Source organism: Erinaceus europaeus, chromosome 10 (genome assembly GCF_950295315.1).
Source record: "Erinaceus europaeus chromosome 10, mEriEur2.1, whole genome shotgun sequence".
NCBI lineage: Eukaryota > Metazoa > Chordata > Mammalia > Eulipotyphla > Erinaceidae > Erinaceus > Erinaceus europaeus.
The window spans coordinates 123,141,451-123,159,839 of record NC_080171.1 but is presented as its reverse complement, the minus strand read 5'-3'; the positions used below and the strand labels follow the sequence as shown (position 1 = coordinate 123,159,839).

Genomic DNA, 18,389 nt, shown 5'->3' with positions numbered 1-18,389 from the left:
ACAAGGAACACGTCCCTCTGACCCTGCTGTCTGTGACTCTATCACAAAGCTGCATGAAGACAGAGTTCCGCTACGATGTGGTAAGCAGCGTAAAACAAAGACAGTTTCCTCTGGGGAAATGCCTGACTTTCTGCTGAGTCAAGATCAGTGTTTCCCATCCTGACATAATTAACACGGGTGCTTTTTAATATTCTAACAGGATCTAGTTCTCTAGAACCCAAAAGACAGGAGAAGTACTGGTTTCTCTTACTTATTATGCCCAAGTTGGTGGTCATCAGGCCCCATTTTCAGCCTCCAAGACAGAGATGAACAGACATTTCTGACATGCTCAGTACAGCTTCCCTGAAACCTGACACTGCCTCTCTCAACAGTCACTGACTTAGAACAGTTAGCCTACAGCGTTTGACTTCATGATGGCGCGAGGGGAATATGTACGCTTAACCCGCTGCGCAGGTGTCTGTCTTTCTCTCCCCCTCTCTGTCTTCCCCTCCTCTCTCCATTTCTCTCTGTCCTAACCAACAACAACGACATCAATAACAACAATAACAATAGCAACAAAAATGGGGGGAAAAAATGCATCCAGGAGCAGTGGATTCATGGTGCAGGCACCGAGCCCCAGAAATAACCCTGGAGGCAAAAAAAAAAAAAAATAAAAATAAAAATAAACTATACTTTGACTTTTGATTTTTTTCTGCTACAACTCCAGTCAGCTTCACGATTAAAAGGATAAAAACAGACACGCTACAGTGTAATATGTTGCCAGTGTTTTTCTCCCTTTTTAAATGATATTTATTTTTAAATATATTTTTTAATATTTACTTATTCCCTTTTTTGCCCTTTTTATTGCTGTAGTTATTATTGTTGTCTGTCTTCGTTGTTGGATAGAACAGAGAGAAATGGAGAGAGGAGGGGAAGACAGAGAGGGGGAGAGAAAGACAGACACCTGCAGACCTGCTTCACCGCCTGTGAAGCAACTCCCCTGCAGGTGGGGAGCCGGGGGCTTGAACCAGGATCCTTACGCCGGTCCCTGCGCTTTGCGCCACGTGTGTTTAACCCGCTGCGCTACCGCCCAACTCACAATGATATTTATTTATTTGATAGAGACAGTCAGAAATTGAGAGGGAAGGGGGAGATAGGGAGAGAGACAGAGAGATACCTGCAGCCTTGCTTCACCACTCATAAGCTTTCCCCCTGCAGGTGGGGGGCGACAGCTCGAACCCAGGTCCTTGTGCCCTGTAACGTGTGCTCTCAGCCAGGTGCACCAGCACCCAGCCCGGTCACTGTTTCCCTCCCTCCTTCTTTCCTATTTGTTTGTATGAGACCAGAGCCCAACTTTCTCAGTCGTGATGCTTTGCTTGTTTTTGTTTTGTTTCTTCACGTGCGCACAGCAAGTGTTTTCCTTCTGGGCCACTTCTGCGGCTTGCCAGAGGGTTTTTTTTTTTTTTTTTTTAATTTATTTTAAATACTTTGTTTTATGTCATTATAATCCTTTGTGTGTACAGACTATCCACCGTGTCTTCTATATAATGTTCTAAAAAAGTATAATACACCTTACTATAAAAGAGGCTTTGTGTTAGGTGATCTCACCAAGCCGTAGGCTAATATTGCTTTTGGGACACGTTTAAGTCAAACTAAACTAACTAACTTGTGGTGTTCTGTAGGCCAGAGCATCTCTGGCTTATGGTGGTGCTGGGGATTGGACCCGGGACCTTTGCACCTCAGGCATACAAGTCTTTTGCAGAACCGTTAGCTCTCTCCCCAGCCTCAGACTCTATTTTCTCTAGCTGTCAAACAATCTTTATATGAGCACTGTAGGATTTTTGATTATTTAATGAAATGGGGAAAGGTGTTGGAATGAAGCTGAAGTTTTAACTCTCATATCTAGTCGGCATTATTTAGTTCTTGGGACATTTTTCTGGGGAAATAAAAGTTGGCATGATCTAAAAAAAAAAAAAAGGGAATTGTTTTTCTTCTTATGACTTATACCCAGATCTCACCTCCCAGTGCTGTAGACTGAGTATTTGTCCTATTTTGTTTCATGTTGTTGGCTCTTGTTCAGCCAGGTTTTCACCAGGGTCAGTTGGAGACTTAATAATTTCTTTAATCTTTGTATATAAAATATTAAAAGTCTAAGGGATGGCAGTGGATAAAGCATTGGACTCTCAAGCATGAGATCTTGAGTTCAATTTCTTGGCAGCATATATAGCAGAGTGATGGCTGGTTCCTTATCTCTCCTCCTGTCTTTTTCACAAATAACTAAAAAAAAATTTTACCCCCCCAAATAAAAATTTTTTTTTAAAAAAGATCTCACCATTCATAGCCAAAGAAATCCAAACAGTTATCAAGAACCTTCCTAACAATAAAAGTCCTGTACCACATGGTTTTACAAATGAATTCTACAAAGCCTTCAAGAGTTAATACCTCTACTTTAAAATTCTTCCAAGACACAGGAATATTCCCTTCCAGCTTCTATGAAGCCAGTATCACTCTGATACCAAAAGCAGACAGGGACACAACGACAACAAAAAACTACAGACCAGTATCTTGATGAACAGAGATGCTAAAATTTTGAACAAAATTCTAGCCAACCAGACATAGCAGTATATTAAAGAGATTGTTCACCATGACCAAGTGGGGTTTATCCCAGGATGCAAGGCTGGTTTAATATACATAAATCAATCAATGTGACCCACCACATGAATAAAAGCAAAACTAAAAACCACACGGTTATATCAATAGATGCAGAGAAAGCCAACATCCTTTCATGATCAAAACACTACAAAAAGGGAATTGTTTTTCTTCTTCTGACTTATACCCAGACCTCACCTCCCAGTGCTGTAGACTGAGTATTTGTCCTCTTTTGTTTGTTGTTGTTGGCTCTTGTTCAGCCAGGTTTTCACCAGGGTCAATTGGTGACTAAGTAATTTCTTTCGTCTTTGTATATAAAGACCATGGTCTGGGGGACGGTAGTGGATAAAGCATTGGACTCTCAGGCATGAGATCTTGAGTTCAATTCCACTGTCAGTGGTCATTTCCATCAGGAACAACATAATGGCCCCTCTGTGGGCCCTTGTAGGACCTTGCCGCCCTCAGTGTGGATCAATAATGTCCACTGATCGCATCTACCTGTGTCCTTGGCCTGACACCCTCTTGGCTGCTCTGAGAATTTGCTCTCTCCATCTGTCTACAATTTTCGATGTCAGGGCATGATCATCTTATTCTACTCTGGAGTGGGGGGGCGGTGGGGGGGTAAAAGAAACTGATTCCCCCCCCCCCAAAACTAGCTCGTTATAAATAAAACAGTAAGGGAGAGAGACTCATGCAGCCCTGCTTCACTACTCATTACGCTTCCCTCCCCAAGCAGGTGGGGATCAGGGGCTTGTGCCCCGGGTCCTTGTACACTCACCCAGGTACCCCACCACCCAGCTTCCTGCTTCCCCTCCTTAGAGTCTTTGTATCTACTGTGACATATCTTGGCTTGTCTAAGTTCCACCTTGTGTTTTCTGAAGTCCCTTCTGTGAGTGAGTTCACTGGTTCCTGCTCCTTAGTATGGTTCCTTTAAGTGTTATCCAAGACTCAGTAAAAAGGTTACAGGGTTTCCCCCGCAGCTGGGGGGCATTCCGTGGTGTCTACGTATCATGACTTTCTTAACCATTCACCTGGGCGATTGCTAGTCTCGTGTTTCTGTTTATAATGCTGGTTGCAAATTGCTGGGAGAGCCGTGTAGGCTGTTTCCATCTCACACACCTCGTGGTGCGAGTGAGGAAAGAGTGGTGTCTGTATGCTGGCTTGACACAGCTTGAAAGGGTGTGAAACTCTGCCACTGAGACCCTAGTATTCTGTGAACCACTATGAAACCACCACCACCAACAAAAAACCCTCAGTCTTGAGATCAGCTCTCTTATTGCACATCTTTCTTTTTTTTTATTTGTTTTCCCTTTTGTTGCCCTTGTTGTTTTATTGTTGTAGTTGTTGTTGATGTTGATGTCGTCATTGTTGGATAGGACAGAGAGAAATGGAGAGAGGAGGGGAAGACAGAGAGGGAGAGAGAAAGACAGACACCTGCAGACCTGCTTCACCGCCTGTGAAGCGACTCCCCTGCAGGTGGGGAGCCAGGGGCTCAAACTGGGACCCTTCACCGTTGCTTGTGCTTGGCGCCATGTGCACTTAACCTACTGCGCTACCGCCCGACCCCCTACATCTGACTTTCTGACCAAATCATGGAGCTCTCAACGACACTGGAGTGCATCCTCATAACCCCTGGTATCTTGTTGAATGTATATATTTCAGACTAAATGGACTCCTCCGCAAGCCTGCTGCTTACCAGGCAAACACACTGCCTTAAGTATTCTTACTCTCTCAGGCTGTGACATTTCAAAAAGCACCACTTTTTTCAAGTTATAGTTAAAAAAAAATTTTTTTTTAAGTATCTTATTCATTTACTAATGATTAAGACAGGAGGAGAGAGAAAGAACCAGACACCACTCTGGTCCATGTACTGCCGGGGACTGAACTCATGCTTCAGAGTCCAATGCTTTATCCACTTGCACCACCTCCCGGACCACTCAAGTTACAGTTTTGACTGCTTGGTTACATCACAGAGTCTGCAGTGGGTGAGTCTTCTTTTTGTGTTTCTATTCCTAATGCTCACTGTGCTTTGCTGACGGGATCAAGCCATTTGGAATAAGCTGAACAGATCCGCGGGTGAATTAAAAGTTCCTCATTCTCAGTTTTTTACTTTCTTTTTTTTTTAATGTTGTTGATTGTAGTAGAGACAGAGGAAAAAGTTTGTGAAGAAGATGCACTGGAGCCAGGTGGTGATGCACCTGGCTGAGTGCAAATGTTGAAGTGCACAAGGACCCAGGTTCAAGCCCCTGGTCCCCACCAGCAAGGGGAATGTTTTGCAAACCGTAAGGCAGTGCTGCAAATGACTCTCTCTCTCTCTCTCCCTCGCCCTCTCCCTATCTCCCCCTTCCATCTCAATTTCTTTCTGTCTCTATCAATAAATAATAAATTAAGGGGGGAAAAGTAGATCTGACCACTTACAGTAAAGTCACCTGCATCTCCCAGATTGAATCTGTGTGATTTCAAGTTGGGATCGCCTGTGCGGGAACATCCTCATTTACAAGTGTGTCCCTGTGGAAGAGAATTCCTCCAGCCAGCCACCAGCTGCTTCTCAAGCACATTTGTGCTCCAAGGCTGCTGTCAACAGAAGGTCTCCACAGAAAACAGATCCGTGTGGCTTCTGGCTGCCAGTGGCCACTCTTGCTCTGCAGTTAACAAGAGTTTTGTTTTGTCTGTTTAAACTTGGTGGCTAATGAATAGGTGCTTGGAGAGCTTCCCATAGATGCGATTCAGGGGGGCTCAAAGGGCTAGAGCATGCGGCAGGGCACTGTTTTATTTATAATGAGCACATTAAAAAAATTCAGCTTCTTTCACTACCCTGACTCCACACACAGGTATGATGATTATACCTTCATCCATCTCTCAGTTGACATTCACTAGGAAACGGCAAGTGTAGATATGTTTAGAGCATTTGAGACTTTGAAGGTTATATGAAATGAACTTGGTTAGCATAATTTTTTGATTATGGAAGAAAATATGTAGGAAAAGAGTGAAACTGTTTGATGTCGATTGCAATTACAATACATAGAAATATCGGGCTGTCAGAAAAGTCACAGCATATTTTTTTGTTTTTCTTTTTTTTAAATTAATTAATTTATTTATTCCCTTTTGTTACCCTTGTTGCTTTATTGTTGTAATTGTTATTGTTGTCGTCGTTGGACAGGACAGAGAGAAATGGAGAGAAGAGGGGAAGACAGAGAGGGAGAGAGAAAGACAGACACCTGCAGACCTGCTTCACCGCCTGTGAAGCGACTCCCCTGCAGGTGGGGAGCTAGGGTTCGAACCGGGATCCTTACACCGGTCCTTGTGCTTTGTGCCACCTGTGCTACCGCCCAACTCCACAAAAAACGTGGCGGTAATGAAAAGGAAGCCAAGCTTAAATGTGCCTTGCGTTGAGTGTCCCGAAATGCTCTGCTCATGTTGGCTTTGCACAGCCGGAGGAGGTGCCCGGAGGACTCTAGCGCGTCCTCTCCTGGGGAGTGAGTGAAGGTGGCCCGCGGGAGGCCCAGGCCAGCGGTGTCCCATGATTCCAGACGGGCAGGGAGACAGGGACGGGGCCTAGGTCACGGAGCCAGGCTGCTGAGTGGTAACTCTAACCAGAACTACTGGGTTGTCTGAGAAGTCAAGACTCATTTTTGCCTAGAAAAACAGAAAAAAGGGAGCCGAGCGGTAGCATAGCACAAAGTGCAAGGACTCGCATAAGGATCTGGGTTTGAGCCCCCGGCTCCCCACCTGCAGGGAAGTCGCTTCACAGGCGTTGAAGCAGGTCTGCAGGTGTCTGTCTTTCTCTCCCCCTCTCTGTCTTCCCCTCCTCTCTCCATTCCTTTCTGTCCTATCCAGCAACAATGACATCAATAATAACTACAACAATAAAACAACAAGGACAACAAAAGGGAATAAATAAATATTTTTTTAAAAAAAGCTCACTTCAAATGTACAGTGAGAGTAAATCGGGAAGGCTAGAGAACATGCCCACTGCTCACAGCTTTGAAGCCTCCCAGGCCTGGGGCCAGGGGCAGCCCACAGTCACCAAGTGCATGCACCTGCCACCCACTGGCTCAAGGCTGCAGAGGAACCTGGTGATGGCACTGACAGACAGCCACAGTGAGGACTGTGCACAGCTTCTGTAACTCAACCTAAAACTGGGCAGTCCCACTGCAGGTTTCATTACCAGCCTCACATTCAGCACCGAGGCCCACAGACCTTCTGGGGAGGATTGTGGTGGGAGTAGGGGTGGGAGGGGAAGGACTCCAGGCCGAGTTTCACTAACTTGTCTGCTGTTACCAGGCAAAAGTAACTTGGAATTGATCTGCCCGCCGCACACACACAGTTTATCAGTGCATTTCAGATCAAGCTTGAAAATTCCCCCGTGTAAGTTGTCCCCAATTCAAGAGGCAAAGATAGATTTCCACGGACAGTACAATCGACCAGTATTTCCTCCAAGGACTGCTGGAACCTGAGCCTGTGTTTTCTGACTGCAGTGGTCGGCCGCATTCCGAGTTAGAAGCATTTGGTCCCATCTGGTCGTTTCATTCCCGGTCAGATAATACCAGATGTATCTATGTAACATACAAGCCGCTGTCAAGCAGCACCGAGCCATCTCGCCCAGACAGCTGTTTCACACAAGGGCCTCATTGTCTGAGACGGGCTGGGATCATTTTACTGCAGTGCCGCGGGAGCCAGCGTCCTGTCAGCTGCCGGCTGGACGCTGGCCACCTTGCTGGAGAATTTCATTATTTTGTTGTACAGACCAAAATAAAAATCTACCATTGGCTATAAGAAACAATGGTTTAAAACGAGAACTCAGATCCTTGTCCTGCTTTTCAGATTATCAGAGGGGAAATAATAGCTCTCCACACTCAAAGTGCTTACAGCTGTACTTTCCAGAAGGTAGTTGAGTTGAGGGCGACTAGGCAGCCACAAGTGTTTGGTTTCAACCTTCCCATCCTTCCACATGTTTATAGTCTCAGGTAAACCAGGAAACAGCTAGTCCTAGAATGTCTGCAACAATAGCCCTAGGAAGCGGCTGTCAGAATTAGGATATAGCATCATAAAAACAATTTATAACTGAATAATCATTGACAACGGGCTTGACACTTTTCTTCTTCAACTCTCTTATGGAGAAAAGATGGTAACAGTCACCTCAAGGCCAAACTCTGTAGACCTAGATCCCATGGAGCAGAGAGGACCAGTTCCTCACCTTCTGGAGTTGTTGTGGCCTTGAAAACACAGTCATTTTGAATTCAGGACGATATTCAACCAGGTGTCTGAATCTCTCATCAGCATGGTGACTATGAGCATGAGTCTGCATCTTTCTGCAGACTGTGTGTGTGTGTGTGTGAGAGAGAGAAAGAGACAGAATTTTGATTGTATAAAAATGTACATGATGTATCATTTTAGCCATTTAAAATATTTCCTTATTAGACAGGGAGGGAGTGAGCGAGTGAGAGAACTAGAAGACCACTCTGGTACGTGTGACACCAGGCACTGAACTCAGGACCCTGTGCTCTCAGACCCAATGCTTTAGGCACTGTGCCACTTCCTGAGTTGCCATTTAACCACCTTCAGGGTAGAATCTGAGGACTAACTACATTTACCAAACTTTATTTTAAAATCAGAGTGATTCTTGTGCCTCACAAAATGAAACTGAATGAATAATAAGTTTATGTTTGAGAAAGATATTTATCTCTCAGGAGAGATTTTTCAAGTAGTTACCTTCTTCATATACTCTGAGGAGAGACCGCCATCTCTTAAGTATAGAACCCAAAGAACTCAAGATCAAGAGACAGATATATCTATTTTCTGGGTGTACTTTTTTTTTTAACCATTTACTCAGAATTGATAATGGTCCCCAAACATTACTGGCCTCTCACCCTTACTACCCCCAAGGAAAAAGAGAAAAGGTTGTTAGGAAATTAGAGGGGCCAGGCAGTGGTAGGGTACATATATTACAATGTGTAAGGACCCAGGTTCAAGCCCCCAGCCCCCAGCCCCCAATGGCAGGGAGGAAGCTTCACAAATGTTAAAGCAGGGCTATAGTTGTCTTTCTTTAATTCCCTCTCTGTCTCTGCTTTCCCTCTCAATTTCTCCCTGTCTCTATCAAAAGAAAGAAAGAAAAGAAAAGAAAAGAAAGAAGGAAGGAAGGAAGGAAGGAAGGAAGGAAGGAAGGAAGGGAGGGAGGGAAAAAAAGGCCACCAGGGGCATGGATTAGTGGTATATGCACTGAGCCCCAGAGATAACCCTGGTGGCAATAAAAGGGGGTGGGGTTGGGTTAGTAAGACAAAGGCCCTTTGCAGCTCCAGACCCAGTTATCTGAACAGAACTGTGGGTGCCGAGGAGCCAGGACAGAGATTTATGCCGAGCTTGGGAGAACTGCACCAAGGGAGACACTAAGTATCATTCTCTTGTCAAATGTTGCTCCTCCTTATCTGTGCCATCAGACAGCTCTGTGTTCTGTGTTCTGTGACCTTGGCCAGGACTGTGCCAAACAGCCGTTCTGAGGGCAAATAAAACACCTGCCTATGCGAGTCTCCAGCCCACAACTGGCAGTGTTGTAGGAGCGTGACAGGTTTTCTTGTGTTCACATTTGCCCTTCTGTCTCTAGGGTGGAGAGTTGCCATGGCTTTTTTGTTAGACTTGGGTTATAATTGGAGACTCTCTGATTTGGGCATTTGTGTCTACCTGTGCACTGTTTATTTTTTATTTTATTTTATTTTAGCCTCTAGTGTTACTGCTGGGACTCAGTGCCGGCACGACGGGCCCGCTGCTCCTGGTGCCCCCACCTCCATCTCAATGGATAGGACAGAGAGAAATTGAGAGAGGAGAGGGAGGTAGAGAAGGAGATGCAGTTCTGCTTTACCACCCCTGCAGGTGGGGAGCTGGGGCTTGATCCTGGATCCCTTCTCGGGTCCTTGCACTTAGCACTATGCCTCTGCACTGTTTAGAATGTGGGATTCTACCAACAGTAGACAGAAGCTCCTGTTTTGTCCCTCTTATGAGAGAGAGAAAGTCTCAATTGTGCTTGCAGTGGAGTTAGATGCATGCAACCGGAAGAGACGTGAGAGCTCATCTCCAGGTCACGGTGGACACCCAGAATGCCTCCTCACTCCTGTGACAGTGTCTCCTCTCTGCCAGACCCCAGCCCTGCGTACAGGGTCACCAACACACAAGGGAATCAGTCTTCTCACTTTGGGCAACAATGATTGCTAGAGACTTATTAAGAACTTTTTAAAATTCTAGTTACTTAAGATGAAAAGTTGGGCTAAATAAAATAATTTCTTTTTAAAACATATATTTTTTATTATTAATGAGAAAGATAGGAGGAGTGAGAGGGAGAGAACCAGACATCACTGGTACATGTGCTGCTGGGGACTGAACTCAGAACCTCATGCTTGAGAGTCCAAGAGTTTACTCACTGCTCTACCTCCTGGCCCACCGTAAAATAATTTCTTATTCTTTTCCTCCCCCCCCCGCCCCTACTCAGCTCTGGCTTATGGTGGTGCTGGGGGTTGAACCTGGGACTTTGGAGGCTCAGGCATGAGAGTCTCTTTGCATAGCCATTGTACTACCTCTGCTGCCATAAAATAATTTCCTAAAGCAGAATTCCCCCCAATTTTCCCAGCACTCGCATGCATAGTCACCATGTCTCTACATTGTGGTGGGGTCTGCCAGAGGGACTGGACACATAAAGGTGAATAAGGCAAAAATAATTTCTACCCTCAGAACACTCCCTTTCCAGGGAGGAAAGACACAGCTGTCAGAGAAGCACCCTGGTGGCACACCCAGCCTAGCCCCGGGGGAGGCATTCCACAGAGACCGCCAGAAGGTGAGGCCCAAGCTGGGACTTGAAGGGAGTCATATTTTGTAGGCAAGTCGAGAGCTCATGATACATGTTAGTAACTGGAACAAGTTTTGTGCCTTTCAGAAGGCATGCGCAGAGGCCTGAGAGGCACTAGAGTGCATGCCTTCCGTGCTTGACGGCTGAGCTTTGCTCCCAGCACCTACGGGGTGGGTGGGGCACAGACAAGTGTCTTGGAGAGTCAGCGCTTGGGAAGTGAGCTGCTTTTCCTTGTGTGTGTGTGAGCCAGGTTTGAACAGGGCCCCTCACACTGAAGGACGCTTCAGGCTGTCATGTCTTTCACACTCTCTCGGCCTCTCTAAAAATCAAAATGAAACCAAAAAAAAAAAAAAAAGCAGTAACAAAGAAAAACAAAAAAACAAAGCCACAAACCAAGTAGACACCATCAGCGGCGGACTACTGCTCTGGTCTCACTCCCATTTTCAAAAAAAAAAAAGGGGGGATTTCATTGTGTTAGCAAGTTGATGTAAAGTAATGAGTATACTAAAGTTAGTTGTTGGGCTTCTCCCTGCATTTCAAAATGCTATGGTAGGAATTCTGGTGGGTGGGTGGGAGTTACTATGGACACCTATACAGGAGAGGGAAGGATGAACAGGTTCCAAGCTCGTCTGCTCTTCCTGCTCCTGTTACCTGCTATATTTATGGTTGTTTGCTGGTTTTTTTGTTTGTTTGTTTTTACCAGAACACTGCTCAGCAATGGTGGTGCAGGGGATTGAACCTGGGTCCTTAAACCCTCAAGCATGAAAGTCTCTTTGCATAACCATTATGTTCTCTGACTCCACCCCGCCCTGTGTTTTTTTTTGTTTGTTTCTTTGCTTTTTAATTTTTTTATTATCTTTATTTATTTATTGGATAGAGGCGGTCAGAAATCGAGAGAAAGGGAGAGGCAGAGAGAGAAAGAGACAGAGAGACCCCTGCAACCCTGCTTTACCACTCACAAAGCTTTCCCCCTGCAGGTGGGGACCAGGGGCTCGAACCTGAGTCCTTGCGCATTGCCACATGTGCGCTCAGCCAGGTGCGCCTCCACCCGGCCCTCGGTTGTGTTTTTTAAAGTGAGAAAAAGATGGTTCAGGTATCAATACATATTTCAGGCTACAAAGGAAGGTCACCTACCCTATGAAGCAGTGTATGTGCACAGTCTCAGACTAACTTACTCCTTGAGGTCCATGCAGCAAAGAGCCCAAACCTCTCCTAGCCCTGCTCTCCTCTGTTCTGCAGTCATGACCCTCAACTGTCTTCTGATCAACCAGCCAACAACTTAAAAAAAAAGAGAGAGAGAGAGAAAAGAATATATATATATATATATATATATATATATATAGAGAGAGAGAGAGAGAGAGAGAGAGAGAGAGAGACTCAGATCTGAGAAAGGTGTAGGGCAGGCGGTGGCATGCCCAGATGAGTGCAGACACTACATATGCAAGGACCTTGGCTCAAGCACCCAACCCCCATCTGGAGAGGAAGCTTCACCAGTGGTCAAACAGTGCTGTAAATGTCTTTCTCTCCCTCTTCTCTCTCTGCTCCCCCCCTCTCAGTTTCTCTGTCTCAGCCCAAAATTCATTCATTAATAAAACTTTACAAAAAACAAATTAGGTTCTTTGATGAGAGTGCGGCAGCTCTGTGTTCAAAAACAGCCAATTAATTGATAGTCTTCAGAACAATGCCTGTTAAAACAGATACTATTATAAAAATGTCTTCACAGGAAATAGGCTTATGTCTTATTTATAAATCTATTATTGTTGTTTTTAAAATGTTTTCTTTTTAAAAAAATATTTATTTATTCCCTTTTGTTGCCCTTGTTGTTTTATTGTTGTAGTTATTGATATCATTGTTTTTGGATAGGTCAGAGAGAAATGGAGAGCCGGGGGCTCGAACCAGGATCCTTACACCGGTCTTTGCGCTTTGTGCCACCTGCATTTAACCCGCTGAGCTACCGCCCGATTCCCAATTTTATTTTATTTTTGATAGGACAGACAGAAGTTGAGAGAGGAGGGAAGATAGAGAGGGAGAGACGGAGAGACAGACACCTGCAGATGGGCTTAACCACTTGAGTTTTTCCCCTGCGGGTGGGAAGCTGGGGGGCTTGAAGCTGGGTCCTGTGTGGTCCTTTCCTTGTGTATTATGTGCGCTTAACCCGCTGTGCCACTGCCTGGCCCCTGGTGGTTTCCTTTCTCTCTCCCTATCTCCTCCTTCTCTCTTGATTTTTCTCTGTCTCTGTGCTGTAAGAAAGAAAGGAACGGAGGACGGAAGGAAGGAAGGAAGGAAGGAAGGAAGGAAGGAAGGAAGGAAGGAAGGAAGGAGAGAAAAAACACAGTTCCACCAGCCAGGTAGTACTCTGTTCACCTGTTACCAGGCTAAAAGCTAATTCTGCTTCTTGTGATCCAACACTCTGGGGAATCTGTAGCAGCATCAACTGTCGGGGAAATGTCAAGATTTACTTTTCCGTTGCTATTTTATTTTATTTTTTTATTTTTTTGCCTCCGGGGTTATTGCTAGGACTTGTGCTGGCACTCTGAATCCACTGCTTATAATGGCAACAAGTAAGCCAGCAGGATGGTCTGAACAGGGAAAAAGGACTAAATACATGAGCAAGCAGTGGGCATGCGAGGGAATCCCACAGTCTGCTACCTGCTATTATCCGCATTTCATTTTCACTAAAAATTAAGTCTCTTTTTCAACTACCAAGCTGCAGACACTACTATGACGCCAACCTGACCCCCCAGGGCAGACGCCCTCACCATGTGTCCTGGAGCCTCCCCTCCCCAGAGCCCTGCCCCACTAGGGACAGACAGACACAGGCTGGGGGTGTGGGTCCACCTGCCAACACCCATGTCCAGCAGAGAAGCAATTACAGAAGCCAGACCCCCACCTTCTGCTCCCCATCGAGATCCTGGGTCCATGCTCCCAGAGGGATAAAGAACAGGGAAGCCTCCAGCGGAGGGGATGGGACAGGGAGCTCTGGTGGTGGGAGCTGTGTGGGATTGTACCCCTGTGATCTTACAATCTTGTTGATCATTATTAAGTCACTAATTAAAAAATTAAGTCTCTGGGGCTGGCAGAAAAGCCCACTTGCATGGGGGCCCGCTCTGCCGGCGTGTGGCGCAGCCTCTGAGGAAGCTTCAGTGCCATGCCATCTTCCCTCCCTTGGCTGTCTCTTTTTCCCACTCTCCGAAAAAAGCAGTCCAGAGCAGGGAAGCTGTAGCAGCAACAGCATCTCAACTATTCACCCTACGGACACTCATTTGACGGAATTAGTTTATTTCACTTTTAAATTTTTTATTGTCTTTATTTATTTATTTGATAGAGACAGCCAGAAATTGAGAAGGAAGGGGAAGACAGACAGACAGAGAGACACCTGCAACCCTGCTTCACCACTCGCAAAGCTTTCCCCCTGCAGGTGGGAACTGGGGCCTTGAACCTGGGTCCTTGCACATTGTAACACGTGCGCTCAGCCAGGTGCCCCACCACCTGGTCCCCGTTCATTTCATTTTATAAGTCTAGTGAACGTGATTTATAGCAGGCTGTAGATATGACTACAGAGATACTACTGCCATAGCTAGGGGAATTAATATTAATGCCTGATGGCTATGAAGAAAGGTCATAAAAAACACTGTGGAGGCCAGGTGTCTCTCTGTCTTCCTTTCAATTTCTGGCTGTCTCTATCCAGTCAATAAATAAAGATAAAAAAAAACAGTGAAATGAAACTTGAATTTTCTTGCTTTAATACTGCATATTAATGAAAGGGATAAAGTGATAGAATCCCAAATGCTCAAATGCATATTTATCTGAGGGCCTTGTAGCTAATGGAATCACTGTCTATTCCCTGAGAATCCACACTGCTTCAGAAACACCTTCAGAAGAATAACAACGTCAGAAATATGTGGTCACCCCCACTCTGAACTAGATGTCTTTCAGAACCACCAGAGGAATGTTTTCTGCTCAGTATTCCCCACTTCCCTGTGCTGCTCAGGGATACCTGGGCCCTCAGCTGGAATCACCTCGTTCTCAGGTGTGGAATTTCCAGACTAGACAAATGAAAGTAGCCCAAGGGAGTCTGGAAACACAAGTCACCCCAGGCCCGGACACAGCCCTGGTTCACTTACTGTCTTCCGGCAAGTTGTTTTCTCGCTCTTCTCTCTCCATCTGTTGGCACCAGCCTTCCATGCGGTCTCGCTCTGCCTGAAGAAGCTTCAGAAACCAGTGGCCGTCACGGTGGCACACCGACCTTTGCACGGCCTCCAGGGCGTCTTCGGTGATGGAGTCAATCCAGGGATCCGGGGGTGGCAGGATGGAAGGGTCAAAATCAGCGTCGAAGTCGCCGTCGGCGGCACAGGCGTGGTAGTGGTTTCCTGAGCCCTGGATGCTGACCGTAGACGTGCTGGCATCTCGGGAGAACTGTCTGGCCATTGGCCCCGGGCAGGAATCGTCCTCTGCAGACTCCAGAGAGTTTCCCAGATTGTCGCGGGAGTCCAGGTCAGCCTGCACTGCGGTCGTCACGCTGTTGGACCTGGTGAACCTGCGGAAGCTTGGAGGGAGAGAGACAGGGGATCGAGTTCAAGGGCCGTTCTTGAAGCTCAAGGCTCCTACTCTTCTGCGTGTTGTGACAGTGGAGGGGGAGTGAGTGTCATCTCGGTCTGTGGAGGTAGACCCTTGACGCAAGTATGCCGACTGCCATCACTGTCCTACAAGAACACAAACCTTCCATCTTTGCTCACCGAGGACTGACTATTCAAGCAAGCACACAGGACGCTTAGATGCAGAGCAACATGACGCTAACAGTGTCCTGGCCCCTGCAAACGCACTGTCCCAACAACAGTCCTTCTGCTAAGATGATGAAGACTCGGTCACAGATTCCAGCTGGGGGCATTAGATGGATCTACACGACCAGCTGTTACTGTTTTTCTCAATCTGTTTTAAAAACGTATTTTTATTTGGGGGCCGAGTGGTAGTGTACCTGGTTGAGTGCACTGGTTACAGTGCACAAGGACCTGGGTTCGAGCCCCCGGTCTCCACCTGCAGGGGGAAAGCTTCGTAAGTGGTGAAGCAGGGCTGTAGGTATCTCTCTGTCTCTCTCCCTCTCTATTTCCCCCTTCCCTCTCGGTTTCTGGCTGTCTCTATCCAATAAATAAAGATAATTTAAAAAATTTAAAAAAGAAAAAAATAGTTTTATTTACCTTTTTTAACCTTTTAATATTTATTTTCCCTTTTGTTGCTCTTGTTGCTTTTTAAAAATTGTTGTAGTTATTATTTGTTGTTATTGATGTTGTTGGATAGAACAGAGAGAAATGGAGAGAGGAGGGGAAGACAGAGAGGGGGAGAGAAAGATAGACACCTGCAGACCTGCTTCACCACCCGTAAAGTGACTCCCCTGCAGGTGGGGAGCTGGGGACTCGAACCGGGATCCTCATGCCAGTCCTTGCGCTTCACGCCACGTGTGCTTAACCCACTGCGCTACCACCCAACTCCCAAAACTATTTTATTTTATCTGATAAGACAGAGAGAAACTGAGAGGGGAGAGGGAGGCAGAGAGAGAGAGAGAGAGAGATACCTGCACACCTGCTTCATCACTTATGAAACACCCCCACACACAGGTGGGGAGTGGGAGCTTGAACCCAGCTCCTTGTACCTGGTGCTATGTACATTAACTGGGTGTGCCTACCCCCCCCCCCAAGTTCCTTCTTAATCAAATGGCTCTACACATGCTGGACACCTACAATAGGGGAAAAAAACCCAAACACCAGAGCAGTGGATTCCTCTCAGACAAGGGGCACAGAGAGGAGTGGGCAGGCCTGCGGTCACTTAAGACTAAAATGCCCCAAAGGCTTGTGGAGACAGCAGGAAACAGTAGCAGAGATACACACCCACTGAAGGGCTCATCATGTATTTATTTATTCATGAGAAAGATAGGAAGAAAGAGAAAAAGAACCAGACATCACTCTGGTACATGTGCTGCAGGGGATTGAACTCAGGACCTCATGCTAGAGAGTCCAATGCCCTATCTACTGCACCACCTCCCGGACCACTGTACTTTCTTTCTTTACAAGGTAACTAACTTGATATATATTTTTATTTAAAAAAATATGCATCACTTAAAATTTACTGTTTCAGTGTGTGGTTAAGTGACATTAAGTACATTTACATAATTGTGCGATCATGCCACCATCCACCTCTAGAACCTTTTATTCTCATTAATTGAAATGTTATACCTATTAATTAACAAGTCCCCATTCTCTCCTCTCCCTCAGGTCTCTGGCAACCATCATTTTACCTTTGTCTCTCTCTTTAAAGATTTTATTCATTTATTCTTTTTTAAAAAATATTTATTTATGGGAGTCCGGCGGTAGCGCAGCGGGTTAAGCGCACATGTTGTTGATGTCATTGTTAGATAGGACAGAGAGACATGGAGAGAGGAGGGGAAGACAGAGAGGAGGAGAGAAAGACAGACACCTGCAGACCTGCTTCACCGCCTGTGAAGCGACACCCCTGCAGGTAGGGAGCCGGGGGCTAGAACCAGGATCCTTTGCCGGTCCTTGTGCTTTGCACCACCTGCACTTAACCTGCTGTGCCACCGCTTGACTCCCCTATTTATTTATTCTTGAAGAAGACAGGCAAAGAGAGAGAAAGAACCAGACATCACTCTGGTACATGTGCTCCCAGGGATTGAACTCGGGACCTCATGCTTGAGAGTCTATTACTTTATCCGCTGTGCCACCTCCTGGACCACTCTTTCTCTTTTTTATTTAAATGTTTAATTTGTTTATTATTAGATACAGAAAGAAATTGAGAAGGGATGGGGAGATAGAGAAAGACAGAGACAGAGAGACACTGGCAGCCCCACTACACCACTTGTGAACCTTTCCCCCTGCAGGTGGGGACCAGGGGCTTGAACCCGGGTCCTTGCACACTGTAGTGTGTGCACTTAACCAGGTGCACGACTGCCTGGCCCCACCATCCACTGTCTGTCACATTTGGCTACTCAGATGTCTTATCTGTGCAGAATTACCCAGCACTTACCTGTTGGTGTCTGGCTGAGTTCACTTAGCAGGATGTTTTCAAGAGTCATCCAGGTTGTAATGCAAATCAGTATTTCTGTCTTTTTCAGCCTGAGTGATATCCCGCTGTGTGTATGTCTAAGTCTGTAAGTCTGCCTACATCTCACACACGTGTTAATTCACCCATCTGCTCATAGTCATGTTGCTTCTCCCTTTGTGCATAATTCTGCTATGAACCTAGAGGTAGACAAGTTTCCGAGGCCCTGCTTTCGGTTTTGTTAGGTATATGCCAGAAACAGAATGCTAGGTCATGTAGTAATTCTCTTTTTGAATTTTTTGAGGAACTCTCATTTTCTAGTCCATTGTAGCTACACTGCTCCGTATACCCACTAGCAGTGCATGAGGACTTTCCATGTCCTTGTCGCGTCCTATGTATACTGAAATAAAGATCTCTGCAAACATTCAGAAACTGAAGGGGTCTGTCACTACCAACCCTGCCTTGCAAGAATTTCTGAGAGGAGTTCAACATGAAAAGAAGAGGCACAGTAATTCCAACTTTTAATAAGATGATCACTACTAGAACAGAACCAGGGTTACCATAGCCACAGGGAAAACCAGACACAGGGAAGGGGAAGAGCAGAGCAGAGTCACATGGTCCAATGTTGGTGAACCAAGGCCGACTTGAAAAGACTCTTGTCACTAGATGTACAAAAGAAGCAAAAATAACCCAGTATAAAGAGTGGCCCAAGAACTAACCAGATAAGTTTTCTACAGAAGAGACACACAGGGCCCACAGACACGTGGAGAAAGGCGCCGCTTCACTGCTCACTAGAGAGAAGCAAATTCAGACCACACTGAGCTCCCATCTCACACCTGAGAGAAGGGCTTCCACCAACAAACCAGGAAACGACAGG

General features: G+C 45.9%; 1 protein-coding gene across 15 annotated transcripts in view; it reads right to left on the bottom strand.

Annotated features, from left to right (window-relative positions):
• DLGAP1 (DLG associated protein 1) overlaps window positions 1-18,389 on the bottom strand; it is an 825,909-nt gene that overhangs the window by 18,749 nt on the left and 788,771 nt on the right. For all 15 annotated transcript variants that reach the window (XM_060200748.1, XM_060200749.1, XM_060200751.1 and 12 more), the window contains one exon: window positions 14,587-15,008. In XM_060200748.1, the coding sequence (XP_060056731.1) occupies window positions 14,587-15,008 (422 nt within the window). The remainder of the gene's footprint in view (window positions 1-14,586; window positions 15,009-18,389) is intronic.